Below are 26,170 nucleotides of genomic sequence, written 5' to 3'. Positions count from 1 at the left end.
GCAACAATAAAAATAAGGTAGTATTGGATTATAATACAAAGTATAAAATCAATATCCATGAGTTCACACTGATATAAAGGATTGAATAACTTAATAAATGAAGGAGAGGAGACAAATATCTGGTGCAGAGATACTCTAAACAATTTAGCAGATACTCTTACCTCAAGGAGAGGGAGAATAACTCTCCATTTGTTAAATATGGGGTATGCAAAGTGACTTCCTTCCAAAATGTACACTGTGGAAGGGTGAGGTGAGGAGTGACTTCACAGTGGAGAAATCTAACAATCACTACCCCAGCCAGGAGATCAAGGTCAGTCATTAATCATATCAGTAATATATTCCCTTGTTATGATGTAATAAAAATGGCATTTTACCTCTGGTTTTCTTCTTCAAAACTCATAACCCATGTCTAATTATGAGAAAAACATCAGACAAATTTCAGTAAAGGAGCATCCTACAAAATATCTGACCAATATTCCTTAAAACTGTTCAGATCATCAAAAACAAAGTCTGAGAAACTGACATAGCCAAGGAATGCCTCAGAAGTGATGACAACTAAAAGTAATGGGATATCCTGTATGGGATGATGGAACAGAGAAAGAATGAGGGAAAAATTAAGAAAATATGATTAAAGTATGAACTTTAGTTAATAATAATGTATCAGTATAGGTATGTTAATGGTAACAGATGCACCATACTAATGTGAGAGGTTAATAATAGGGAAACTAGGGGCGAGGTGTATGAGAACTCTCTGCAGTCTCTTCTAAATTGTTTGATAAATCTATCTAAATAAGAAAGTCAATGTTTTAAAAAGGGATGTTTCTACCAAAAAACCAGGACCATGGGATTATCAAACAGGTCCTTACAGGAAATTCTCTGCAACTTATGGAGGAAGAGATCCATGGATAATTGTTTATAAAATCTATGTTTTTCCAATTTTAGGAAAGTTGGATTGCACAAGAAGAAAAAAAGAGATTTTGTATGATATATTAGAATTGGTACTTGGATTTATGCCTTCATTAAATTTGTAATCACAACAGGATTTTGAGTAAAAATTTGGTTATTTGATTCCACCTGTAACATGTATATAGTTGACTCTTGAGCAATATGGGGATTAGGCTCACTGACCCCAGTGCAGTCAAAAATCTGCATATAACTATGACTCCCCCAAAACTACTTAACTATCACTTAAGTATATTGTGCTTTCCCCGATTGCACTTTCCCCAGGTCAAGGCCACCCCACACTGCACACCTGAGCCCCGTGGGGGGAGGGGCACCTTGTTGTTACTTAAGTAGTTAACTACTTAACTAACTACTAGTAACCTGCTAATAGGTATGTCATCATGACATACCAATATATTTATTGGCAAAATTTCCAATATATTTATTGAAGAAAGTTCACATATAAGTGGACCAGTGCAATTCAAACCAGCATTGTTGAAGGGTTTACTGTACTTTATTTGCCTTTTGCTTATTTTCCTATTTTTTAAAAATTACATACCTGGCTTTTTCTCTTTCTCTCATTACTATTACATTCATCTATTTTGAAATTGGCTCTAACATACATAGAGTATGACAAATTTAAGTGTGATAAGTATGTATATACCTGTGTAACCCCCATTCAGTTAAAGATAGACATTTTAGCAGTCCCAAAATTTCCCTATAGTTGTTTTCAATGAAAATATCACCCCAGAAGTAACCACTATTCTTATGTCTATCATGGAACCACATAGTATGTACCTTTTAAGTCTGGCTTAGACATAATGTGGTGAAATATTCCTTATTATATGTAGTGGCTCCTTATTTATCCATCATAGTGTTGATGGACATTTGAATTGTTTCCAGTTTCTGTCTACTGTGAATAATGTTTCTATGTGCATTCCTGTACATTTATGACAGTCCTTCAAAAAGTTCATGGAAAGATTCATATTATCTTTGTTTTTCTTCTTTTAATTAAAGCATAATTTATTATACATATTTGTGTGGTATAGAGTGGAATATCTGTACCTGGGTACAATGTGTGATGATCAAATCAGGAAAGTGAGTATGTTCATCATTACAAAATGTAATCATTCTTTGTGTCCATTTACCAATTTCTCACTAAATCCTCTCTCCCTCCTCCGTTACCACATCAACTAACCACAGTTCTGTTCTCTCCTTCTGAAACTTCAATGTATTATTGTGATTCTTTCTCTTTTCTTCATTTCTTTCTTTCTTTCTTTCTTTCTTTCTTTCTTTCTTTCTTTCTTTCTTTCTTTCTTTCTTTCTTTCTTTCTTTCTTTCTTTCTCTCTCTCCCTCCTTCCCTCCCTCCATCCCTTCCTTCCTCTTTCCTTTCTTTTTCTTTCTTTTTCTTAATCCTACTTTCCCATGAACTTTTTGAAGTACCCTCACATTTTAATGGAAATATACTGATTTCTTTTGATCTATAACTATGATTGCTTTAGTAGATAAGGCCAGATTGTATCCAAAGTGGTTTTCTCAAGTTATAATTTTACTGACAATGATGGAAATCCCATCCTCACCAAAACATGGTATTGTCAGTATTCATCAGTTTTAGATGCGGAATCTCCCGATAATGCTAATTTGTATTTTCTTGGTCACTAATGATGCTGAGCCTTTTAATATGCTTATTGGTCATACACATATATATACAATCACACACACAATCTTATAAGAAGTGCCTATTCAATGTTTAACCAATTTTTAATTGGGTATTTATTTGTAGTTTAGATATTTCTAATATATAACCTTCAGAGACATGAATTTCAAATATTTTCTCTCAACTTGCCTTTTTAGTGTCTTAGTGATGCTTATGTTGATAAAAAGGAGTTCTTGAATTTAATAACATCTATCAGTGTTTCATTTTATAATTGGTGCTTTCTGTATCCTGATTAAGAAACCTTTGCCAACCTCACTATAAATATATATTCTCCTGTGTTTTCTTCTATTACATTTAATGTTTTATCTTCTACATATAGATCTTTGAGTCCTCTTGAATCAATTTTTGTGTATGATACCATATGAGGTAATGTTATAACAAGTTGTGCTATTTTTCAGTGTTGTGCCCAAATCAGTCTTCTAATGCTCTCAGATATTAAATGGCTTGCTATAGTATAAAGTCATAGTTTTATCTGTCCAACATCCTTAGCTTCTTCTAGAAGCAACAATCTCCTTCTTTTGGAAACTACAATCATCCACTACCTGCCCACCCCCCCCATATAATTCCATTAAGATTTGCAATGTTATTATATTTTCTTATTCCTGAGCCCTAATTCAAAGGTCACCAAATCTGGTTTAGGGTTCTCCAAATCCATGCTGGTCTTTCACAGCACTCAAACTCCAAATGGTCCAAAGGGTGGCACTTTTTCCAAATTGAAACTATCAGTTCTGTTTTCAAGCTGTTTGAACCTGGTCCATAAAGAGAAGTAGTCATGCTATTTTGATGAAAGAATTCTTAAGGTTTAAAATCCATGAAACGGCAATAATCATGCGACACCTATGTAGAGAAAGTTGGGCTGCACTGAGAGAAATTAAAGCTTGTCTAAGGAGTAACAGCCATGAGACACCTGGCGGTGTTCAGCGTCCTGGCTCGAGTTCTTCCTGAGATCCAGCACAAACTTACTTTTCAATTCCTAAACTATCCCACATTTTCCAGAATTAATGAGCTGATGACCTCTTATCTAAATTTGTCTGGGCCAGCTTTTGATTCTTGCAGCCAAGGAAGGTCTAAACTACTAAGTGTGGGAGTCATTCTAGGTGGTCAGTTTTTAAGAAAGAAACTTGCTGAATTTAGCATTCTAATTCTTGAGTTCTTTAGCAGGCACCCAGCCTCAGCCTGCTCCCTAAGCCATGTGATACAAAAAAAAAATTTTTAAAAAATGCTGTATTTTATAAGTATAACAGGATTGTACATCTCAAAGAATCAAATGGAAATTGAAGAGTATCTGAAAAATATGTATTAAAAAATAAGATAAAGACTAGAGGTTTAGGGGAAAGATTCTTTGAAATCATATATATATATATATATATAAAATGAATGCATACATAAAAGAGTACTTCAAATAGTTTGTGGAAAAGTAGAATAAAAGATAATATGAATCTTTCCATGAAATTTTCGAAAACCCCTCATATATATTTGTGGATTCAAATAGTTTATGGTCTGATTTACAAGGTATATAACATGGCTACTGACTAAATAACAAATATGTGTTAACATTTCAAAAGTGTTGTGAGAAAATAGGTTAAACAATTGACTAGCGATCTTAATGAAACAAAGCAAAATGGCATTTATTACTACATTATTTATTACAAGGCTATGCACACCTTAATGGTACATATTGCAGCTGTGACACGTTGCAGACAATAGCAGAGAATTTCCTAAATTGTTTTTGATGGAATAACTGTCCCTGCATTTGTGAATGTTTACTGATAAGTTCACAATTTCCTTCCTGACTTTAATGGCATTAGTGGCTGAATGTGAACCTGTGTTCCCCTCTTTTCCTTTTCCCATGCTGCATGAACTTTAAACTCTTTCTTCCACCTTTAGATCCAAAGGAGAGATCATCTTTAAAAAAAATAAAAATAAAAATAAGTGTTTTAAATTATTTTTTGCTATGGATCTTTAAATGATTTTAAACAGCAAAAAGTCTCACTCATCTGCTGAAATGTTTCCCCTTGGAGTGTAAAGTGTTGGCTTATCACTTAGTCACTTTTCTGTGAAACTCTTTTGAATCAGATAACTCCCTAAATAGAGGGAAGATGAACTGGAAAAAGGGACTGGCTGGCATGTTAGATATTTATTTTGTCTGCAGTTCTGGCTGGCTGCTATCTCCTAGTAAACCTGGTTAGAAAATTGACTATAAAAACAAATATATTTACAGGAAACAAAAAGGACAATTCTGAAAATACATTCTATTCTTAAAAGAAGGAACAGAGCAAAGGGAAAGAGAAATCAGGGATTGAAAGCTGCCTTAAAGAAACAATAGAAACATTCAGTAAAAATGAAAATATAATTAGTTCTGACTGAAAAAGAATAGCTATGAGCAAGATGTGGAAAATAGAATTGCACATGAAAATGGATCTTAAGACTTACTTAGCTTATATATTGATCAACATTTACCCAGATCTCTCAATTATTGCCCTTTTAATATGTATTTTCAAACTTGAAACATGATCTGTGTACTTGATTATTATTAAATATATGTACTAAGAGTGTGCTTGCCTGTAATTATGAATACTACATACACATGTTCTAAATATGACTCAAGGAGTATGTGGAGAGAGATGCATGTGAATACACATTAGATGCCGTAGAAATCTGCTTTGGAAGTATGCACAAGATTCCTACTAGTCTATAAACAAGTACACATTAACACTCTATTTACTATAGGTGTGTGGGTTCTGTATTTCAGAGATGATTTATACAATGAAGAAAGAACATGCTTTTTGGGCTTCTGTATGTCTGCTGCTTAGTCTTGCTCCAGCCCCTCTTGATGCTGGTCCTGAGGAAGACGAAGAACATACAAACATTACAGGTAAAATGTTAGAAGCATTTAACTCTTTAAGCTAGTCAAACTGCTCAATTTTATCCCCTAAATTTATCACATTCTTTCATTGTGTAGGGAAATTAGTTTTTATCAAAATGACATTTTTCTTAGGAAACTTCTTATATCTAATATGCATTTTTTTAAAACTCTCAATCCCCAAACAAGTCACTTTAGCAAGGAGTCCTTTTTAAAAAATTTTTTTCTCGTTGCAATATTAAATACTAAAGTAACTCTGGGGTATTGCAAGGAGCACGGTGCTATAGAAATGACTCTCTATAAAACCTGATGCCACCCTTTGGCTGGGAAAAGTGTGATAAGGAAAGAGAACTAGAGACATCTGAGATTTCATCCATTCTCTCCTTCTTGCCCATACAGGTATTTCCAAAATAAGAATTTCCCAGATGTGTCCAATGTTAAGAATCCAGTCAAGCAGGACACCAAAGGATCTAGTAATAGAAGTTAGCTCCAACCCCATAAAGCTCTGTGTCTAAAAATAAAAATAGTAACAACAAGAATAGAATAAGGAGGAGACTATATAGTAATTGTTATAGTTGTATGAGGTTCTTAGAAGTAACATTTGGTGGTGAACTAGTAAACTGCTGACAGAAATCTCAAATCATTGGTAATAGTAAGAGTTAATAAACAAAGTGATAGTTTCTATTTGTATGACAGTTTTCAATGTACAAAAGACCTCCATAAATACATTTGTATTTCCTATCTCTAACAGCCCTTTAAAGTAGTTGTGTTCAGTGTACCTCCCTTTAATAAAGATTGAATACATGCATCTTTTATGCCTGAAACTGTGGTAGGTGCTAGGGAAACAGTGATGGCTGAGATCAGGTTCTCCAGAACCTCACAGTTTCAGGCAGACTGAAGGGTAGACAGGTTATTTCAGTATAAAGTAGTAAATGAAGGGGCAGAGGCATGCACAGGGTTCTGCTGTTGACACAAAGAAGAAGGGACTCATCTGAGCCTGGCGAACTGAGAGCTTGGCAAGGGAAAGTGGTGTTGCGAAAATTTCCTGGTGATGGAATGTTATTTATTAAAGTAAACACCATAATGTGCCTTTTGAAATAGGAATTTGGACATTACAAGATGAGTTTCCATCCTTCATTCAGCTCTTTTCTCAAAAGGGGGTCATCTAAAGGTCTAACATTGTTTCTTGTTACAGAAACAAGGGATGTGGAGGATAAAGTCCCAACAGGGAAAAAACAGGCAACCCTGTCCTGGAAAGTGGGAAAAGAATGGGTCCAAGTACTCCCAGTGTTCTCCCAGTTCAGTCTTCCTCAACTAGGCTGAGAAAATGCACGCCAACTAACCAGAGGTTTCCTGAAATTGTCGCTGCTGCCACAGTCAACCAGTAAACTAGAATTAACTCATCGGTAATTAAACCAGAGTTTAAAATCACAATAGGGTAGATTCCAAACTTAGATGGATAAGAAAGAATTTTGAGCTTAAAGCCAAATTTGAAGACCTCTTAGCCAACTAGCTGCACAGTCTTACCTAGTTTTGTTTTACTTTTGTTTTTTATTAATTTTTCAATAACGTGATCTCACATCTGAATCAAGTCAACTTTGGAGATACAATTTATCACATGCTACCAAGATCATATCATCATTTTATAGAAGTATATCATTTCATTGAAATAGGTTACTATCACTAAAGAAAAATACACAGAATTTTATTGCTTCTTTCACAAGTCAACGGCAGACTTTTTAAAAATCAGTCAAGCCAGCAGGGAGGATGATATAGAACAAACTATTTGATAAGACAAAAATGATAACTTAACATGATGGTGATAAGCTTTTTTTTTTTTAATTCCTTTGGTGTTAGAGAAGAGTAGCAGATTAGAAGATTAGAGAAAGGCAGAAGATGTCATGCATAAGATTTAGAATCAGAAAGACCCGAAATTGCAGGTGTGCTTTGCCGTGCAGTATCTTTGTAGAATTAAATGAGTTATTTAAGCTCTCTGACTCCCAGTGTCCTAAACTGTAAAAAAAATATTGTAAATAACAGGTTTCATATGTTGTTTTATAAACAGCATAAAAGCACCTGGCACATTTTCTGGCACAGAGAAGGCAAAGAGTATACATCTATTTTCTTTCCTTCCAGAGATATCAAATCCTCTTATCACAGGGCAGGCAGCATGTGGACTCTGTTAGATAGTAAGTTGCCTGAAAGCCTTGGATTCACAATCAAGTTCCAGGAGAATGAGGATTCTAACAGTCAAGGGCATGACATGCTTGTAAGCACCAAATATTATACTGAGCCCTCTATTCCCATGACACAGGGAGGAGAAGGCAAGATTGTAACCCTCAGACTGTAAGACATAAAATACATGAAATCAATTAACAAAATGATTAAATACAAACCATAATTCTATTTATCTAGCTGCATCAGATTAAATTCCTGTTGTATTGCTCTGTATGTGTTTTCCAGTTTCATGGCTGTAGGCAGATAATCCTTGTCTCTGTCAACATTTCCTTCAAGTCTCAATAGCGAGTCTCAGGAAACTTATCTCAGAACCCCTTAGGCTAGCTTAGGTATCCTATTAGACACTCACAGCACCCAGAAATTCCTGAATATTTTAAGACCACATTGTCCACATGCTTCATGAAAGAGGTGCTGCCGACGCCTAATTTACTGTCAGATCTGCAGTGACAGCATAGTGCCTGACACACTCAAACAGATTTATCCAAAGTGAGAAATAAAAACTAAGACAGACTTCTGTCCCTTTTGAGTGGCATGGCACTGTGGATCAGAAAGTACACCTGACCTCTCCCCCACCACAGGGAGGCTATGCTAAGGGGTGGATCGCAAGCTCACAGCACAAAAGAATATTCTAATACAGAATTCCTATAAGAAATATATTAAAATGTGAGTGGTAAATATGAATAATCGGCTAATAATAAAATATAGTTAGAAGTCAATACTTACTGTTTTTCTTTAGGAAATGACTATAAAAACATCACCTACTTTTATCTTTGGAATCATTTTTTAATTTCATAAAGTGAATTTTAGGAAAAATGTTATTAATTGAGAAGAAATTGTATAACTAAATCTATGTGCTTGATACAAATACCAGCTTAGAAATCTCCATCACGTATCTGTGACAATTTCACTCAGTGTTTAAGAATGTATGAGATATCTGGGGTAAAACCATGTGGGGGTCAATTCCAAACCCATCAGTTACCGTGTGAATTTAAGCAATTTATTTAATTTCCACAATGCTATTTTATCATTTGTAAAATGGAGATAATAATGCCTAACTCTGTATATTGTTGCGATCATTAAATAAGATAATTATAAAATTGTCCAGAGCATAACGATTACTGAGTAAATAGAATTAATTGTTACTATTACTGGGGCTACAACTACTGCAACTGAAGGGTGTGCTTTTGTTTTTTTTCTGGTGCACTGCTACCCCCTGGTGGCACAATTCTAAATAGCAGGTTGAACTTGGGGTGAGTGTATTCTTAATACAGAAAATAGAAAAGTTTTAGCTTGATGGTAAGAACTATCAAATATATTAAGAGTAAAAAGTAAAGGAATCATCAATGAGAATGAATCTGATATAAATTATTTATTTATAAGAAACGGTTTTCTAAATATATGTGGCAACTCAGGTATTAGGTAAATTTCCCTGTGTTCTGTGGGTGTAGATCTGTAAGAAATGTATCTGTCTGGAACACTGCTTCAATTATTTGGTGTCTGTAAAGTTCTACAGCAACATTAATTTGGGAATGAGGACCATCATACTATATAAGAAGTGCTATTTTAATTTCTAAGATAATGGTATATAGCTGTAAGATTCAAAATGCCAGAATATTTTTATTCTTGGCTCATTTCTTGAAATTATTTATGTGAATTCTGAGATCTGACTTTGAGATTGACCAAATTTTTATCACTCTCTGAAAAACATGTCTGGAGCATAAGACCTCACAGTGCTGATTTCACGATACTTAACTGTGCGCCTGCTCTGAGCCAGTTGCACCACTCGGGGTCTTCATGTAATTCTCCAGCTTCTCACAACTCAATGTCAGTTAAGGCATTCTTAAATCTTTAAATAAAAATAGAGAATAGAAGCAGCATTTACAATTATTCATAAATGTACAACTCTGAAAAAACTTTCAGTTGATTTTTGAAATCAAACTGACAATTATAAATTCAGCGATGGAGGGAGAAAATGTGTTTTTCCGTGTCATTCCTGCTTATACACAGATATTTTTCTACGGAAAATATTTTCAGCAACCCTCTAAAATGCAGCTTATATTTATGTTATGAATTTCTATAGAAAGAAGTACTTGTGTATATACTTTAAAAAAAATGGAGAATTTCAAGAAAGTCTAAAAACATTTAAGGAAAATGATAATTCTGAATTTTACCATGAAGTGTCCATATCTGTAGGTAACAGAAACTCTTGGTCTGCCTGAAATACCTTTTAAAGTCAATTATCATATTTCAGATAAATTCATAAACATAAAAGTTTAAGTAAAGAATTAGAAAAAGAAATGGCATTTAAACTTGTACATGTTCATCGAAAATTATGATCTTACTTTGATAAAGTTATTACATATATACCATAGATATTGATGAGATTTAGGAACACTGTTGCTGATGATCCCTTATGGGCATTAAAACACTTTTTTGTAGACACTTATACTAATCTGTTTTAATTTAGTAGAATACTTCTGCCCTCTAGAGGGAAAATTGGTTAGGTCATTTAAAGGTTTCAATATCCTCCGTAAGGAATCAATAGTCGATTCCCAAAGACGTAGAAAACACGGAGACTCAAGAAACAATACTCAAAAGGTATTATATGGTGTGTTCTATGTTCCTTATTATTTCGGTTGCATCAACCGCAATTTTCGGTGTCCATCGTTACTGGTAGAGTATGTAAATAAATGCAATTTATTTTAAAGTAGACCTCTATTAATATTAGTGGACTCAATACAAAAATATATATTTTAAAATTTAGTTGAGTGTTGTTTATGTGCTTGTACCTTCCCAAGACAGGAAATTCTTCTGTAACTAAGTGACTGAATATTTTGGGGAAAAAAATGTATAACTCAAGGTCAAAAGACTTTGAGTTATAAGTCATTCTATTAAAAACATAGAAAGCATTGTTTAAGTTTTTTCATCGTTATTAAAAACTGATTATGTAAGTCAAAGAATGTACCATGCAGCATAAGCTTTTTATAAAACCTAACATAAATTTTAATGATTAGGGAATGGTTTAATGTAGTATTATATACACACCCACATTTATATAAATGTATACATATGAATGTGAATATGCTGCTTTTAAAGAGTTGCTTTATGTGTAGAAAGTGACACAACAGTATATTAGGGAGAAGAACTCTAAGAATTGCCCATTAGCTGAATTAAGGGAAGAGGTCTCTATTAGTAATGGCAACATTCATTTGAATGAGGTTGCTTTACAGCTTCTCAGTTCTCTCAGTCAAGTGGTACAGATATAAGAAATACCTATGAACAAGAGTCTAGAAAAATTATTCTACATGTTTTTCTTTATTAGTTGATGTGCTTCATTTGGTGAATTTATAACTTTATCTACCTTTTTGGTAACTGAATAATTGTTCATGGTTTTTTATTAGCTTGTTTTATGGTGGTTGTACTTTTTCTTAAAACCAGAAGATATAGAAAAGGAAATGAAAAGGAACTAAAAAACACATTATGATAATGTTGATGGAGGATTATATATCTTTTCTTTTTACCTTGTAGATACTGAGTTGCCACCACTGAAACTTCCACATTCATTTTGTGCTCTGAAGGCAGATGATGGCCCATGCAAAGCAATGATGAAAAGATTTTACTTCAATATTTTCACCCAACAGTGTGAAGAATTTGTGTATGGGGGATGTGAAGGAAATCAGAATCGATTTCTAAGTCTGGAAGAGTGCAAAGAAAAATGTACAAGTGGTAGGTTTCTGGGAACACTTACTACCTAATAGCCTTTAGTATTATTGCCTCTAATCATATATTTGGTGATTGCAGAAAAAAAATAATTTATTACTGTTCTAACATTCCCAAGGAATCTTTTATTTCCGTGTTTCTGCTTTCAGGTTCAACTATTGTTTTTCAGGTCTTTACATCAATTATTATCAAATACAGTAAACCTCATTTATTGTTCTATACTCTTTTCCATAATAAAGAGATAAGAAAAACCTTCAAGGTCACAGAACAATGAAGTATATTTACAATGAAGTGAGCATAATTCAGCCTCGCTGGGCAGCTGTGAGTTGGTAGGAGAGAAATTATTGGTCACATTGACTTAGGCTTTCTTTTATCAACACAATGCTGTCTCAAGATACTGAATCTGAAAATTCACTTTGAGGCTCTATAGCTACTAATTGGAAAAGTCTGAGCGGCATTACATACTAGAAATAGACATATTTCTATATATATAATTTAAGTTATTCTTGTTGGAACCTTGGAATATTGTAAAAAATAAAATATTGTCCTTGCTGACCCATGTAGACTTTACTGAACCCAACTTTTCTTTTCATATTAATTTTACTGAGTTATAAAGTTTAAAATTACATCATAGTATATTAAGTTATTAAATGTTTATTCTATCTGATTAGAATTTAACTTTTTTCCTGCAAATTTCGCAAATTACAATGTTGTATGTGGTTTTATCTCTTACTAGGGTAAGTTCCAAATAATTACTGAACCAAGTTTTTAACATCTTTGTTTATTGTTCTAAATTATGAGTTGAGGGTTAGAACAATCTGAGTTGCTTTTATTTCCCCTGTTTCTAGCCCAGTATTTCCCTATAACATGTTCTTAGAGCTAGCTGAATGGAACTGTGCTACAGAGATGGTGTCTTCATTTAGTACACCAGATATCTTGTTTTTTCGGACAGCAGGTGGTTGTGCATTCTCACTCTGATAATGCCTTCCAAAACAGCTTTTACTAGACAGCCTGGCATCGTGATGCTCTCAGCCTGTGGGAAAATCTCAATGTGGTAATAAGGGAGAACTTCTTTGCTCTGTGAGTCTCTGAGATGCTTTGTTGTATGCTCCTGAGCTGACAGAAGAGATTGATGTGAATCTATTTCTTTAACCTCGGAACACTTTTTTCCATCTTTCCTTTCCATAGATGTCCTAGGAATGTTACTAACACAGATTAGGCAGTTCAGTGATCCTCAGTGGTGCCTTTGGTTTTTGTAATTGCCTGGTCATTTTTCATTCATCACAAACCTCTTCACCACTTTGGCTAGAGGCTTGGTTGCCTCATTCTTTGCAATCTTCATTTTTTCATTTAGCAGCCTATTTATTTTAATCAACTGGTCTCTTCCCTGAAATACATACCAGTTTTGGTTTTGTTTTCTTATAATTTCCAAGTCTTATAGTTCACCACTGTGTAACAGTTACCCTTCTTTTCAGAAGTTAATAAATATAATCATTTTGTCCATTAGTGAAAGCCTTGCTTATAACATCTTTTAAAATATTATTACTGGCTAGCATATAAATGTAAGTCATTTGCCTCCATCTCCTCATTATCACCTCAAAAGCCACTTGAAATTATTGTATGAATGTCACAGTGTTTTACACGATAGACCATGGTTTAGTATATAGCTGCCTATAGAAAAGGTACTGCTGGACTTTTTAAAAATCACTTAAGGAGAGAATTCCATCTTCATCCATGATAGAGTAGTAGAAGTGAAGTTTTTCTTTTAACTCGAAGAACTAAAAAACTGGAAAAAATACATAAAGCAATTTTCTGTAGACATTGATTGAATGAAAGTGCAGGACTGTGATCTGAGAGAGTAGGAAAATACATGAGATGGGCTTTCTGCATGAAGGAATTCTGGACCACAGTTAAATGGGGGTATGTGAGGGCAGCATTGTGTTCTCTCCAAGTGGAGGAAATGGAGATTGGGGGACTGAGGTGGCTGGGGTTTACAGACCAATATGTAGGAGATGATAAACTCATGCAGAGAAAATCTAGATAAGGTCCCCTTTGAGTATGTCACTGAATAATAAAATTCTGCATGTGTTTGCTGAAATTACATAAGTTTGGAAAAATAATTATTCAGGGATTTACAAGTGGAACAATTCCCAGAGCTTCCATATGACTGATAGATACTTAGCATTTCATTTAGTACTAGGACCAAATTAGACCTAAAGTAAAGACTACTTTAAACTTGCCCTAACAAAGCTTAGAAACAAGCTCTAAAGGATCCAGCTAATCCACAAGTAACTTAGCTACCAGCCAAAAAGAACGTCAACATCCTTTAAAGGAAGACAATAAAGTCCACCAACCAACAGTATTATATTCAAAAATATCCATAGCACCCCCAATATTCTGAACATTCAAAGAAGAAGCAAATTGCGATCCATAAATGAGAGAAAAATTACTCAACTGAAACAGATAAAAATAATAAATGTGATGAAATTAGCCAACAAGGGCTTCAAAATAGCTATTATAAATATATATGAAGAGAAATAGAATATATAAAAGAGAGCCAAATGGAAATTCTAAGTCGGAAAAATAAATAATAAAATAAGAGATTTACCAGATGTACTTAAGAACAGATTAGACAGTACAAAGGAAAAGATCAGTAAACTTAAATACAACACAAGTGTTTAAAATGAAGCACAGTAGGGGGAAAAGACTAAACAAACAAGCAAATGAAAAGGAATATAGCCTAGTAGTTGGTTACCCAGTATCAAGAGGTCAATCAAAATGTGGAATTGGAGTTCCAGCGATTACAGCAAAAGAAATATGTGAATAAATAATGGGAAAGAATTATCCACACTGAATGAAAACTGTAATGTGTGCAACCTTGACAAACTCCAAAAAGAATAAACACAGAGGAAAGACACACACATAGACACACACACACACACACACACACACAAATAAATGTAAAAATCAAATTCCTGAAAACCAGGAATGCAAAGTAAATCCTAAAAGGAGCTAGAGAAAGAATACGTGAGATATAAGGGAACGAAGAGCAAAAGAATCACATATTTCTCATCAGAAACAATTCAAGAGAGAAGAAAATGGAACATCTTATTTAAAGAGCTGGGGGAAAAAAACCAAAAAACCCCTGCCAATTAGTAATCTAGAATTATTAAAATATGCCTAAAATGGAGGTAAACTAAGTACTTTTTAAATCAACAATATCTGAGAAGATGTACTGCTGGCCAACCTGCAACACAAGCAATATAAAATGATATAAACCTAAAGCACACAGAAAAGGAGAAACATAAAAGGTTACTGCTGTAAAGTTCTCGAGGTTCTACAGCTGAAAGCGGTCTAAATTACTTCACTGTCATGAATTAAAGATGCACATTTTAAGCTCGAGAGCAACCACTAAAAATTTAAACAAGGAGATAGAGCAAACAGGCCAGCAGTGAGTATAAAATTGTCATTAATATATTCAATCCTAAAGAAGATAGAAAAAGGGAAACAGGAACAAAGAACAGATGAAAAATAGAAATCAATTAGCTAGGGAAATTTTACTCAACCATAATGATAATGACTTTAAGTTAAAATTTAATGGTTTAATCACTCCAGTTAAAAGGCAGATGTTTTCAGACTGTATGTAAAAAAGCAAATGAAGAACTAACTACATGTTGTTGATAGGAAAGCCACTTTAAAAAAAAAAACAAAACAGAGAAGTTAAAAGTGAAAGATAGAAAAAGATATACCATGCAAGCAGTAATCATAAAAATGGTTAGTAAAAGTAGACTGTAGGACAAGAAATATTGCCAGGAGTAAAGAGAGATATTTATAAGAATGGGAGGGCCAATGAATGAATGAATGAATGAATGAAATATAAAATTAAATTAAATTAAAATAAATAAAATAAAATAATAAAAAATAGTCCTCAGTGTCTATGAGCATGGCCCCAATTACAGAACTTCAAAATTTTCAAAGAAAAAAACTGACAGAAGTGAAAGAAGTAGACAATTACTGAGCTCAGTTAGATACTTTAGCACAAATTTTTCAGCAATTGATAGAACAAGTAAACAAAAAATAAGTAAGAATATAGAAGACTTGAATAATACTGTCTACCAACTTCACGTAATTGACTTTTATGTGTAACACTCTCCTTGCACACCCAGATGAACATATTATTTACATAAACTAAAGATTTGAATGGATTTAGAAACTAAAATCTGTGTTAGTTTGAGGAATAATTATCATATGCAACTGTCTGCTAACCAAATGTAAATTTTGAGATTTTGGGGGTTTTTGCCTATTAATCTTTAGAAACTGTGCTTTGAGTCATCCAAGTCATATCTTTGTAGCCCTGTCTTGAATTAAATAAAAACCCTGTCTCAAGTTGACACAAATACTTTTGTCTTCCAAAAAATTATCTTAAGCACTTTATCCTCATGCATTAAATAAATGTTTTTTGACATTGAACTTTCAGAAGGAGAGAACAGAACTGTGGTTTCTAGACGTGAAAAGAGGGAAGGGGGGGTTAGTGAGAACTTGGTTTATGGACAGAAAGAATGATTGTGTATTGTAATGAAGAATAAGCTAACTATCGTGATTTGACCGTCACATATCGTATACAAGTATTGATAGTCAGCATTGTACTCCACAAGTGTATATAATCAATTGTTTCAATAAAAAAGTAGTAAAATAAATACATTTTTGTTATATGTTTTGGTAACACTGATTCTCACTAAATCAGTAGGCAATGTATATTTTCATTAACTCAAAAATAAATTATGTCTAATGCATACCAAAACAAATAAACAAATAAAATTATGTATTTTGAATGATTATATAAATAAGAAATAAATGTTTTTATTCAATTTCAGTAATAAATTCTTGATCACCAAACATATTAATAATTATAGTTTGTTAAAAAAAACTTGTTTAATACAAATTATATTTTAACATTCACAATGAAATATTAAAACATGAATTCATATGAGTTGGAATTCAAGGAACTACTAAAATGGAAATTAGTCTAACATACTCTCAGTACTCTTTAAAAATCATTAATAAATTATGTTTTGTCTAAATCTAGGAAAATTTGATAATTTGCTATAAACCATATCTAATATTTCAAACTGATATCTGCATAAACATCAATTAAATAGAGCGTCCATCCATGGTTGTTATTTTCAGAATTCTCAAAGACAATCATTGATATTATAAATACACTTAAAATTCTAATGTGTTAAAACACATAGTTCTTATGTATAGCACCTGAATTAATCCAACTTGAAACAGAAACAAAGAAAATAGATAACACCTTTAATACTGTAGGAACATTGAAATCAATCATTTCCATATTTCCAACATATGGCTGTTGTCAATAGGCAAATCAGAGGAATAATAATTGTTTAGCATTCTAGCCTTCTGTGCTGTTTATATGTGTACATTCCTTCTTTGTCCTTATACATTAAAATCATATTAGTTTTATATTAAAATATTTTAATGTAAGATTATTATGAAAATCCACTAATTAATAAACATTAATATAGGTTTGTTCTAAAATAGAACAAAACAAAATAAACCCACATCAGTTTTTCTTTAATATTTAAAATACAATATTAGAAATATATATACTTTTGAAAAAATACTTTTAAATTATAAATTGTACAACTCAGAAAAAAGTTTGGCCCTATTAGCTTTCCTTTCGTAGATGTATTATTCACCATAAGAGGATAACATGACTGTTTTAAGAACAAGTGATGGTCCAGTGGCTGAAAGGGGCAACTCAACTCATCTGGGTATTCTTTCTCTCCCTTTCTGTCTCTCTGTTCATACAACTAGTTGGAATCTGCCTTGACCAAAGCTTCTCTCTGTAAAATAAATGATTATAAAATTAAAAAAACAAAACAAAACAAAACAAAAAACTACACTTTCTTAATGTCAGCATAAACAAATTAAAAGTTCACATACGTATTATATCAATTTGAATTTCACTAACATTTAAAACAGAATCCATACTTGAAATATGGTAAGACTAAGACAATTAACATTCTAGTTTTGAGAGGAATAATTCCATTACTTCTACGAGGCTCAACCAAATAACATGTCCCTGGTGCCTTTTGCTTCATTTCTCCTCTGCCTCGGTGATCATAATGAAATTTGTAAGTAGGTTAAGACAATGCGGCAGGGGAAGGAATCAGGAAAGGAGATAATTCTGGTTCCTTTCACCCCTATTCCCAAGCCACTGTAGAAATTATTTGTTTTTATGTAAAGTGGGCTGTTAGAATTACTTTCATATTTCACATTATATTAATAATTATTTTAATTATAGATATTCTGAACAGCAAACATTGTCACCATGAGTTTTCATTCTTGTAAGTGTGTTTGAAGGTTTTAGCATAGCTTTTGAGACATTATTATATTAAAATGAGGTGGCTTTGTGGTTATAATAAATTAAAAAATTAATCTTTAGAGAAAATAAAAAGAAATTTATTTATTGACACTTTCTGTATAAGAATAATTTCAATGGTAACAAGTACTTTATCCTAGTTTGGTAAATTCAAATTCACAGTATTACATTATAAATTGTGACAATTGATGTACATATATTTTTATTGCAGATAATCCAATGATGTTTACGAGGATAACGTTGGAAAAAGGTGAACATTCATTTCTGTGTAAATTAGTAGCATTTATGTAAGGCACCTAGATATTCTTTGGTTTCTCTGATACGAGGTTGATCAGAAATCTATATGATCTTTGAAATGGGGTTTTGTTTCAGTGGACATAATAAAAACTTAGAAAAAGTATACATGATATTTGGTGGGTAGGGCTCCAAACACCATATTTACTCTCATTCTAATGCAGCATAATGTTTAGTTTTTACATGTTTTAGTTTTTAATGTTTAGTTGAAATCATTCACAGTCCAGAGCCACACATGCTACTTTAACATCTTCCAGATGGTGATTTAGATATTTCTAGTCATACTTTAGTTCTCTGATCTCTATTCCCTTGTTAATCTCAACATTGTGTGGCTTCAGCGAGTTTCACCAACTATTCCCCTCAATGGATGTATGTCTTTGAGTTATCAACTGTTCTATATGCAAAAGTAAGTGGAATATGTAACAATAAATAATTGCTTTTGCCCACATTCTTTAGTGTGTGCAGGTGCACATTTTTTATTTTGTGATTTAAATTATTTTACTGTTTTTAACTTAAAATAATCAGATTTTGATGAATATATTATATCAGCACAAGAAAAAACGTTATCAACAGATCAAGAAAATCAATTACCATTTATGGAATTTACATTTAAATGAGAAAATGTTGAACAAAGAGATCAAATTATTTAACTCAGGACATGAAAGAGCACAAAATTCAAAGTACATTTTAATTTTATTTATTATGATTTAATTGTGTGGGGAAGAGTTGAAGATTTCTGACACTGATAATCTTTTGACTTATTTCACTGACCTGAATTTGAATTAAAATTTATATAATCGAATAAGTAAATAATTGTAAATAAATTCAGTGTCAAACTTTGTACAAACAACATAAGTGAATTTATCAATTTATTTACAATTTTTAAAATAGATTTTTGTAAATATTGAATTAATCTAAAAAAAAAATTTAAATTTAATACTTCAATTAAATAAAGCTCTCATCATGTATAATATCAAAGAATACATCATATATTTTATGAAGGATTTTTTTTCCACCAAGTAAAAGAAGATATTTTTATGAAAGGATATACCAACATTTAAATATTAGGACCTTTTTCCAAAAACATAGAATTAGGAGAAAAAATATATGCAGGTAAAGTTTTGCTGTAAAATTATGCTATAAAATGTATGTTTATTAATTCAGAACTAATCATTCTTAATTGATATTATACATGAAAGTTAGAGAAAAAGGTCTATACACGAGTGGTAAAAATGTCTTAGATACTAAAACCAATTCATGATTAAACACTTCTATCAACTTGAAGTTAGCTTTGTGATATGCTTTCCAGCACTGGAACAGTGCAAATTCATTACAATCCCTTTGACAGGAAGTCTGGTCTAATACAATTCCCAAGTATGCAGGCCCAAACGAAAGTTAGCAAAACTCCTGTGGCTAATGAAATCTGGTATACAGCTTAGAGTCCGCTTTCTGCATTATGCAATTTTAATTGAACAACAATTTACAGCACGGGTTGTGGATGCAAATTCAATAAGTATGTTACTTTACGTGAGAAATAGTGGAAATTCATTTTTTGATTTGTAGCTGTATTTTAAACTGTAAACCTAAGAATTATTTTACATGTGCACATTTTTGGTTTTGTTCTCAAGTAAATTATGTACCCCAATGGGGCCTCACATAAATAATAACTTCTAGTTTTACAATTTCTTAATTATACTTATTGGCAAAATTTATGTTATCATTTTCTGTTCTTTCTATGCAATAATTTTTACCCACCCACTATTGTTAAACATAAAATTCTTATGCCCTCTGCTTAGATTATTTAAAATTTCATTGAAAGTACATACTAAGACTAAAACAAATCAAAATGATATTAATTGAATGTAGTTTTTCTTTCCTTTATGAAAAAGTATTATAAAAATTTTAAGAATTGTTTTTTTCTTTCCCCAAATATTACTTAACTACATATCATATTAACGTTCACTTTGAAAAACAAGAGGCAATAAAAAATAAGTTAACTTTCAAATTGGTACTTTGAGAAGTTATGGAAAATATAATTTTAGAGCTATAATTAAAAAGGAAGTTTGATTAAATAAAACAACTTTTTTATAGGAGACTGGATCTTTTCCAGATATGAAACTGTTGTAGAAATTATTAGCTTTATGAAATAATTGCTTTTTTGTAGTAAAACCCTTGTGGGCATTGCTTCCCGGAAACAGGAGTAAGTTGCTTTAAAGTGTGAAAGGATACCCACAGTTCATTTTTACCACTATGGTAATATAGTTGTAGGAAAAAAAAAAAATGGAGAAATTTGAGATTTTTTCCTAAAAAAATCATTCAAGCCCAATATGTTTTGTGATCATAATATTTTTCAAAATGAGTATAATTCTTTTCACAAAGTGTGTATGTAGACAGAACTTGTAATGTTGATCACAGTGGCACAACTCTTGTGACAGCTGTGTTTATCCTGGTTTGGAGCCCGATCAAAGGGGAATTAGGCTTCTGCAAAAGCCTCTCCAATCCCTGAACATGTATTTCCTTTCTTACTCTGCACTGTTGGAGTCATTCCAATGCCTGGAAGAAGAACATTTTTTAAAAAGACACAGAAGCGGAGGATGTCACACCCAGTACAGATATTAATTCCAGCATAAGAATTCAGGAACTTCTAAGAATAGCCACGAAAGCTTCCATACCCTCAAATCATCTCCATTTTGTTTACTTAAATCATTCTTAATGAAGCAACACACTACGCCTCTTTCCTTATTGATACCCACACTTCAATAACATAAAATACTCAAAGACCTTTCCAAAATGTTGATGCACATAGGCTTAATAAAAATAATTAATCCAAAATCTTGCCATAATATTTGTACTTCCAAAGCAAGAGTGGTACATGGTAAAATAACCCAATATCATCTTCTCTCAATTCATTAAAAAATAGATAATTAATTTCCTATTAATTTACTATGAGAAATTTAGAACCTGAAATGCCAATTACAAAAATATGTGTGATAACAGTTGTGTCTTCCTTATTCTAATATGGTAGATATGGTAGATAATTTTAATATTATATAGTTGTAAATAAAGTATGTTTTTACCTCTTATCTATTTTTTCATGTTTACCTCTTAAACAACTTTAACCATTCATTTATAAATTTAGTTAAAATTATTCACAGAAAGAGAATATTGCTTTCTGACATTTTTATAATTTCTAGAAAAGCCAGATTTCTGCTTCTTGGAAGAAGATGCTGGAATCTGTCGAGGTTATATTACCAGGTACTTTTATAACAATCAGTCAAAACAGTGTGAACGTTTCAAGTACGGTGGGTGCCTAGGCAATCTAAACAACTTTGAATCATTGGAAGAGTGCAAGAACACCTGTGAGGACCCATGTAAGTTTCTCGCTCTCAATTAGTTCATTTATAGGCATCCTTTAAAAATTAAGGCATTTTAGATATTCAGGTTTACCCAGGTTTTGTCTCAGCCATGCAAATGAAGACATATTTGTATTCATTAGATCTGAAAGATGTTCATCATCATGTTTTTTAAAAAGAGAGAATTAAAATATGTAACTATAATAGCAATTGTTTGAATAAATTTCATATTTTTAATGTTATATTATTTTTCTTTCTGAGAATTCTGCAGTATAATTTTGGCACAACTGTAGGAAAATCCCTTATGCTTATAAATATTTGAGGGCAAATCGTTATTTGGAAACTACCACCTAAAATCAATCGGTTTTATTTGTCCACAAAATTTATTAAAGGGGTTACTTAATTAACTGTTATGATTTTTTGACCAAGAACTACAAAGTTATCCATGAAAACATCATCATATATATATATATATATCTGAAGATTCACTGTTTGCTAATTTAATATAACTATGTGAATAAAACTGCTAAAGGTCTATTTTTCTAAACACAGCTGTTGTGCTTTGCTTCATATGTACAAATATGAGATTGTGACAATGTTGTCATATTTTAATTGGGTGTTTTTTTTTTTTTCCAGTGAATGATTTCCAGGTGGATGATCATAGAACCCAGCTCAATGCTGCAAATAATGACTCCTTGACTCCCCAACCTACCAAGGTTCCCAGCATTTGGGGTAAGAATAGTATTGCTTTTATTGTTTCCAGAAAAATACTATGATGGTAACAATAGAAGTAGACTGTGTATTAGAAGTATGACTTTAAAATATATATATATACTCATTTTATAATTTAATAATGGTTGTGTTGAATGCTGAAATTCAGTGTTTTAAGACATTTAATCCCATAAAAGTGGTAATTTTCATAATCTACTTTAAAGTATGCTTTCAAGTAAGCTTTTGGTTATGCATGACATGAAAGACTTTCATATGATATTTAACTCTATGCCAAATTTATCTCATAAAATAGTACTAGGAATTCTCAGCCTCCATGTATGATAATAAATCATTGTACTGGCAGCAGTGTGTCAAAGGCAGTCCAAAGTACTTTTAAATTGAGCACGGTACTGGGCAAGTTTTCTGGTGTTAGTCACAGGGCAGATTAGAAATTGGTTGAATAACCATGCCTAGAGGATATGTCACTCTGGAAGGGATTTTCTTTGGAATTCTGAAGGATTCTTTTCTGGGTTCAACCCTGTCAGCATATTTATCAGATTTAAACAAATATACAGAAAATATATGCACAAAAACAAAGCTGAGAAAATAGTGAAAATACTGGACAACATAACCAGAAACCAGAAATATCTGGGCAGTTAGAAACAATCTAAAAGCTGAAAATTAACAATCTAAAAGCTGAAAGTATAAATATAAGGTCCTACCTCAATTATAAAAATCACATGTGCTCATTCAGACATTAGAGATCTTGCTTAAAAGAAGCCCATGTGAATGTGTCAAATGTAAACTTGGCATAAGTTAAGGAATTCTGAGTCTATTAAAATTGCAACCTTATGATAAATAAATAAATAAATTAATAAATTAAATAAAAAGCATTTGGTCCAGAATTCTCCACCCTGGCCATGTATCAGACATCTGAATCCGTGGATGGGATTCAGAATCAGAATATCTTTGAGCATTTCCTCTTTATAACAAGCAAACCAATAAGCAAGCAAGTGAACAGAAAGTAAACAAAACTGCGCGGATGGATTTAAAGCACTACAAATGGTGACTGTGACTTATCTAGAATGAGGGCTGTGAATGTCCAGCCTAGTCCCACTTTGACCTGGTCTGTGGTACTTGACTTGCTTCAGCACTAAGCGCCACACCTGAGAAGTCACAAAGAGAGTTTAAAACATAGGACTGGAAAGTATGAGGAGACTTGAGATCTAACAGGGAACATTATACGTGCTCTCATTACTTGAAACCCTATCACGTGAAAGGAGAATTAAGTTCTGAACATGCCTCACCCTTCGGTCCTGTCCATTAGAGTCCGTCCCCATTCTCCCCACATCCCCACCCTGCCTTGTCCCCCTCAATACAGCCTAAGCATCAGGATTAATGTGTGAGGGCTAAATATAAATACTTTTCTTTAAAATGTTTATTTTTGATGTAAGATCTTCAAAAATGAATGGTTATCTCAGGGATTAGTAAATTCCCTAAACTGTAGGTATTCAAGCAGTGTTCTCATAGCACTTAAGATGTCATAAAGGGAATGCAAACTTTCAGTGGGAAGTAGACAATATGGTATATTCAAAAATGCCTTCAGTTTCTTAGATTCTATAATTAGAGCAGTAAATTAAATGCCAGATTAATTTAAGTACTATTTTAAAATACTGCTTTGTTAGTGACAATAAGTATCTTTGTGGTTCTGATTTTGATGTGTAAAATTAAGTGGTTTAATTACATTGCTTCTTTATGTCTTTCTAACTCTATGTCTTTCAATGATATTTTGTTTTATCCACTTAAATATCACATGTTTAAAAGCACATTAAATCTTACTGCTGTGAAAGAAAGTTAAAAATGGCTAAATTATTAACAGGGTTAAAGATACATGTGATATATTAACAAACAAGAAATGTATGCAATCAGGTTTCAATATGTTTTAATTTTTTTTTCAATTATTTTACCAATTCAAGTGGAGATCTTTGGTCATTTATCATTAAAGTGAGTAGAGTGGGTCAGAAAATGGTTCCGTGGAAGTTTTATGAAGTATAAAATTTATGATTTGGGGAAGGAAATAATTTTTTTTTGTGAGAAAGGAATACTGAGTTTTAAATACTCTCTGATATATATGTCTTTTCTAGGTTTTATGTAGCTGCATATTGAAAAGTGCAATAAATAAATGGTTGTAAGAATAAATTATCAACCAAGGAAGCAGTAAAAATTGACAACATGAATTTAAAAGAAAACAATATTAATAAGTATTTTTATGTAAAACTGACACTTAAGGAATATATTCATAGTAATTGCATTTAAAATTAGGGCAAATGTCTCCTTTATTTGTCCAGAAAACTATTTTTTTTTATTGTACATATTACACTCATCTAGCCAATTTGACCCTTTTTTCAGGGGTGTAATTTATTCTTTTTCTTTTGTAACCTTCCTAATCTAAAACATGAAACAATGTTGCAATAACTACTATGAGAAATTTGACACTAAGGGTGGTTTAACATGTAGAAATTATCAATGAAGCTATATATCTCTCTTCCTAAAATCTGCATCATCCCTGAACCACCCCGTCCAAGGTGGGAATGCAGATATCTCCCTTGCTAAGACCTAGGCAATCCCTTCCCCACTCCATCCAAGGGGTTTTCTGAGATCTATAGACACCTCTTGTTTCCCAACTCAAAAATAATTACATCTATCACTACTTGCAATTATACTAATACATTCTGTATTTTCTTATGCTTATTGTAGTATCTATGTTAATGTAAAACCTTGCTGTTCAAAGATTTTATCAAATGTGTAAGGCTCTCTGCAGGTATCAGTTTCTTTTGAAAAGTTGAAAATCCTTTAATGTTTCAGTTCAGGGTACAGGAATAATGATATGCCCCACACATAAATGGAATAGCAATCTTTTAAAATTCTTTTCATTAAATAACAATCTGTAATTAGAGCTTTTAAATATTTAAAAATTCAAATTATTTATTAAGTGGAATATTTGTAAGTATATTTCTAATATTTCTCTTCATGATGATATTAGAAAAGCATTTCAGAAGTTTTGTTCAATGTTACTAGAAAATGGCTTGGTAAATTCTTTTTAAAATTGCTATTTATTCTTAATTACTAGAATATTGTAATTGGGTTTGACAATATATTTTTTCCAGTGAGCTTTCTTGACTCAAGATATTCGAATAGTCATTAAGCACAATCGAGGTTTAGTTTTTCTTTTTATTTCCATAGCTCAATATTAACAGGCTTTATAGGTGATCTCAAAGATTGAACCTTACTTTTCCTTAAGGAGATTTTTAAAAAATGATTTGTAAGTATATACCTGACCACAAGTGAGAGAGCACTATCTGAAGAGCATGGTTTGAGTTTGATTGGAAGAATTAAGAGGACATCTGTGTAGTTACAATACGTATTTGTTCTCACTACATATGAGAGAAATAATTCTAAAGCAATTTCCGTAAATGTGTGCAGTTTTGTGTATACTCTTCAGAATAAAAAAAATATCATGATTAGTTTCTCATGACTTCCCTCCTGTCGTTGGCAGCATGGTACAGTACATAAAAGTTCCTTGAGCCTGAAGACATGGGTTCAAATCCCAGCTCTTCCACTTCATCGCTGTGCAACCCTAAGATATTTCTTAACCTGAGTCTTATCTTCCCAATGTGAAATGGGGATAGTAATCCTATAGTACTAATCTGATAAGTTGTTTGTTTGTTTGTTTTTGGTGAGGCTTAAATGAGTTAAAATATATGTAGCTCTCTTAGGACAGTGCCTGATACGTAGTCAGTGCTCTACAGTGTTACTTGTTATTACTACCCATGTAATTCAGAGCAATACACTTAACTTTCCAGGCCTTAGTTTCTCACCTGTAAAACAACTCTTTGTAAGGTCCCATTTGCAGGAGATTTTTTTT

At 32.3% G+C, this 26,170-nt stretch overlaps 1 protein-coding gene across 2 annotated transcripts in view; it reads left to right on the top strand.

Annotated features, from left to right (window-relative positions):
* The window catches only part of TFPI (tissue factor pathway inhibitor), a 73,600-nt gene that overhangs the window by 33,325 nt on the left and 14,105 nt on the right, over nt 1–26,170 (top strand). For both annotated transcript variants that reach the window (XM_063108750.1, XM_063108756.1), the window contains exons 2-6: nt 5,413–5,535; nt 11,290–11,487; nt 18,099–18,137; nt 21,376–21,552; nt 22,171–22,266. In XM_063108750.1, the coding sequence (XP_062964820.1) occupies nt 5,415–5,535; nt 11,290–11,487; nt 18,099–18,137; nt 21,376–21,552; nt 22,171–22,266 (631 nt within the window). In that variant the 5' untranslated portion in view covers nt 5,413–5,414. The remainder of the gene's footprint in view (nt 1–5,412; nt 5,536–11,289; nt 11,488–18,098; nt 18,138–21,375; nt 21,553–22,170; nt 22,267–26,170) is intronic.

The sequence above is a fragment of the Cynocephalus volans genome, chromosome 1, assembly GCF_027409185.1.
Source record: "Cynocephalus volans isolate mCynVol1 chromosome 1, mCynVol1.pri, whole genome shotgun sequence".
Lineage (NCBI taxonomy): Eukaryota > Metazoa > Chordata > Mammalia > Dermoptera > Cynocephalidae > Cynocephalus > Cynocephalus volans.
This window is presented reverse-complemented; position numbering and strand designations above follow the sequence as displayed.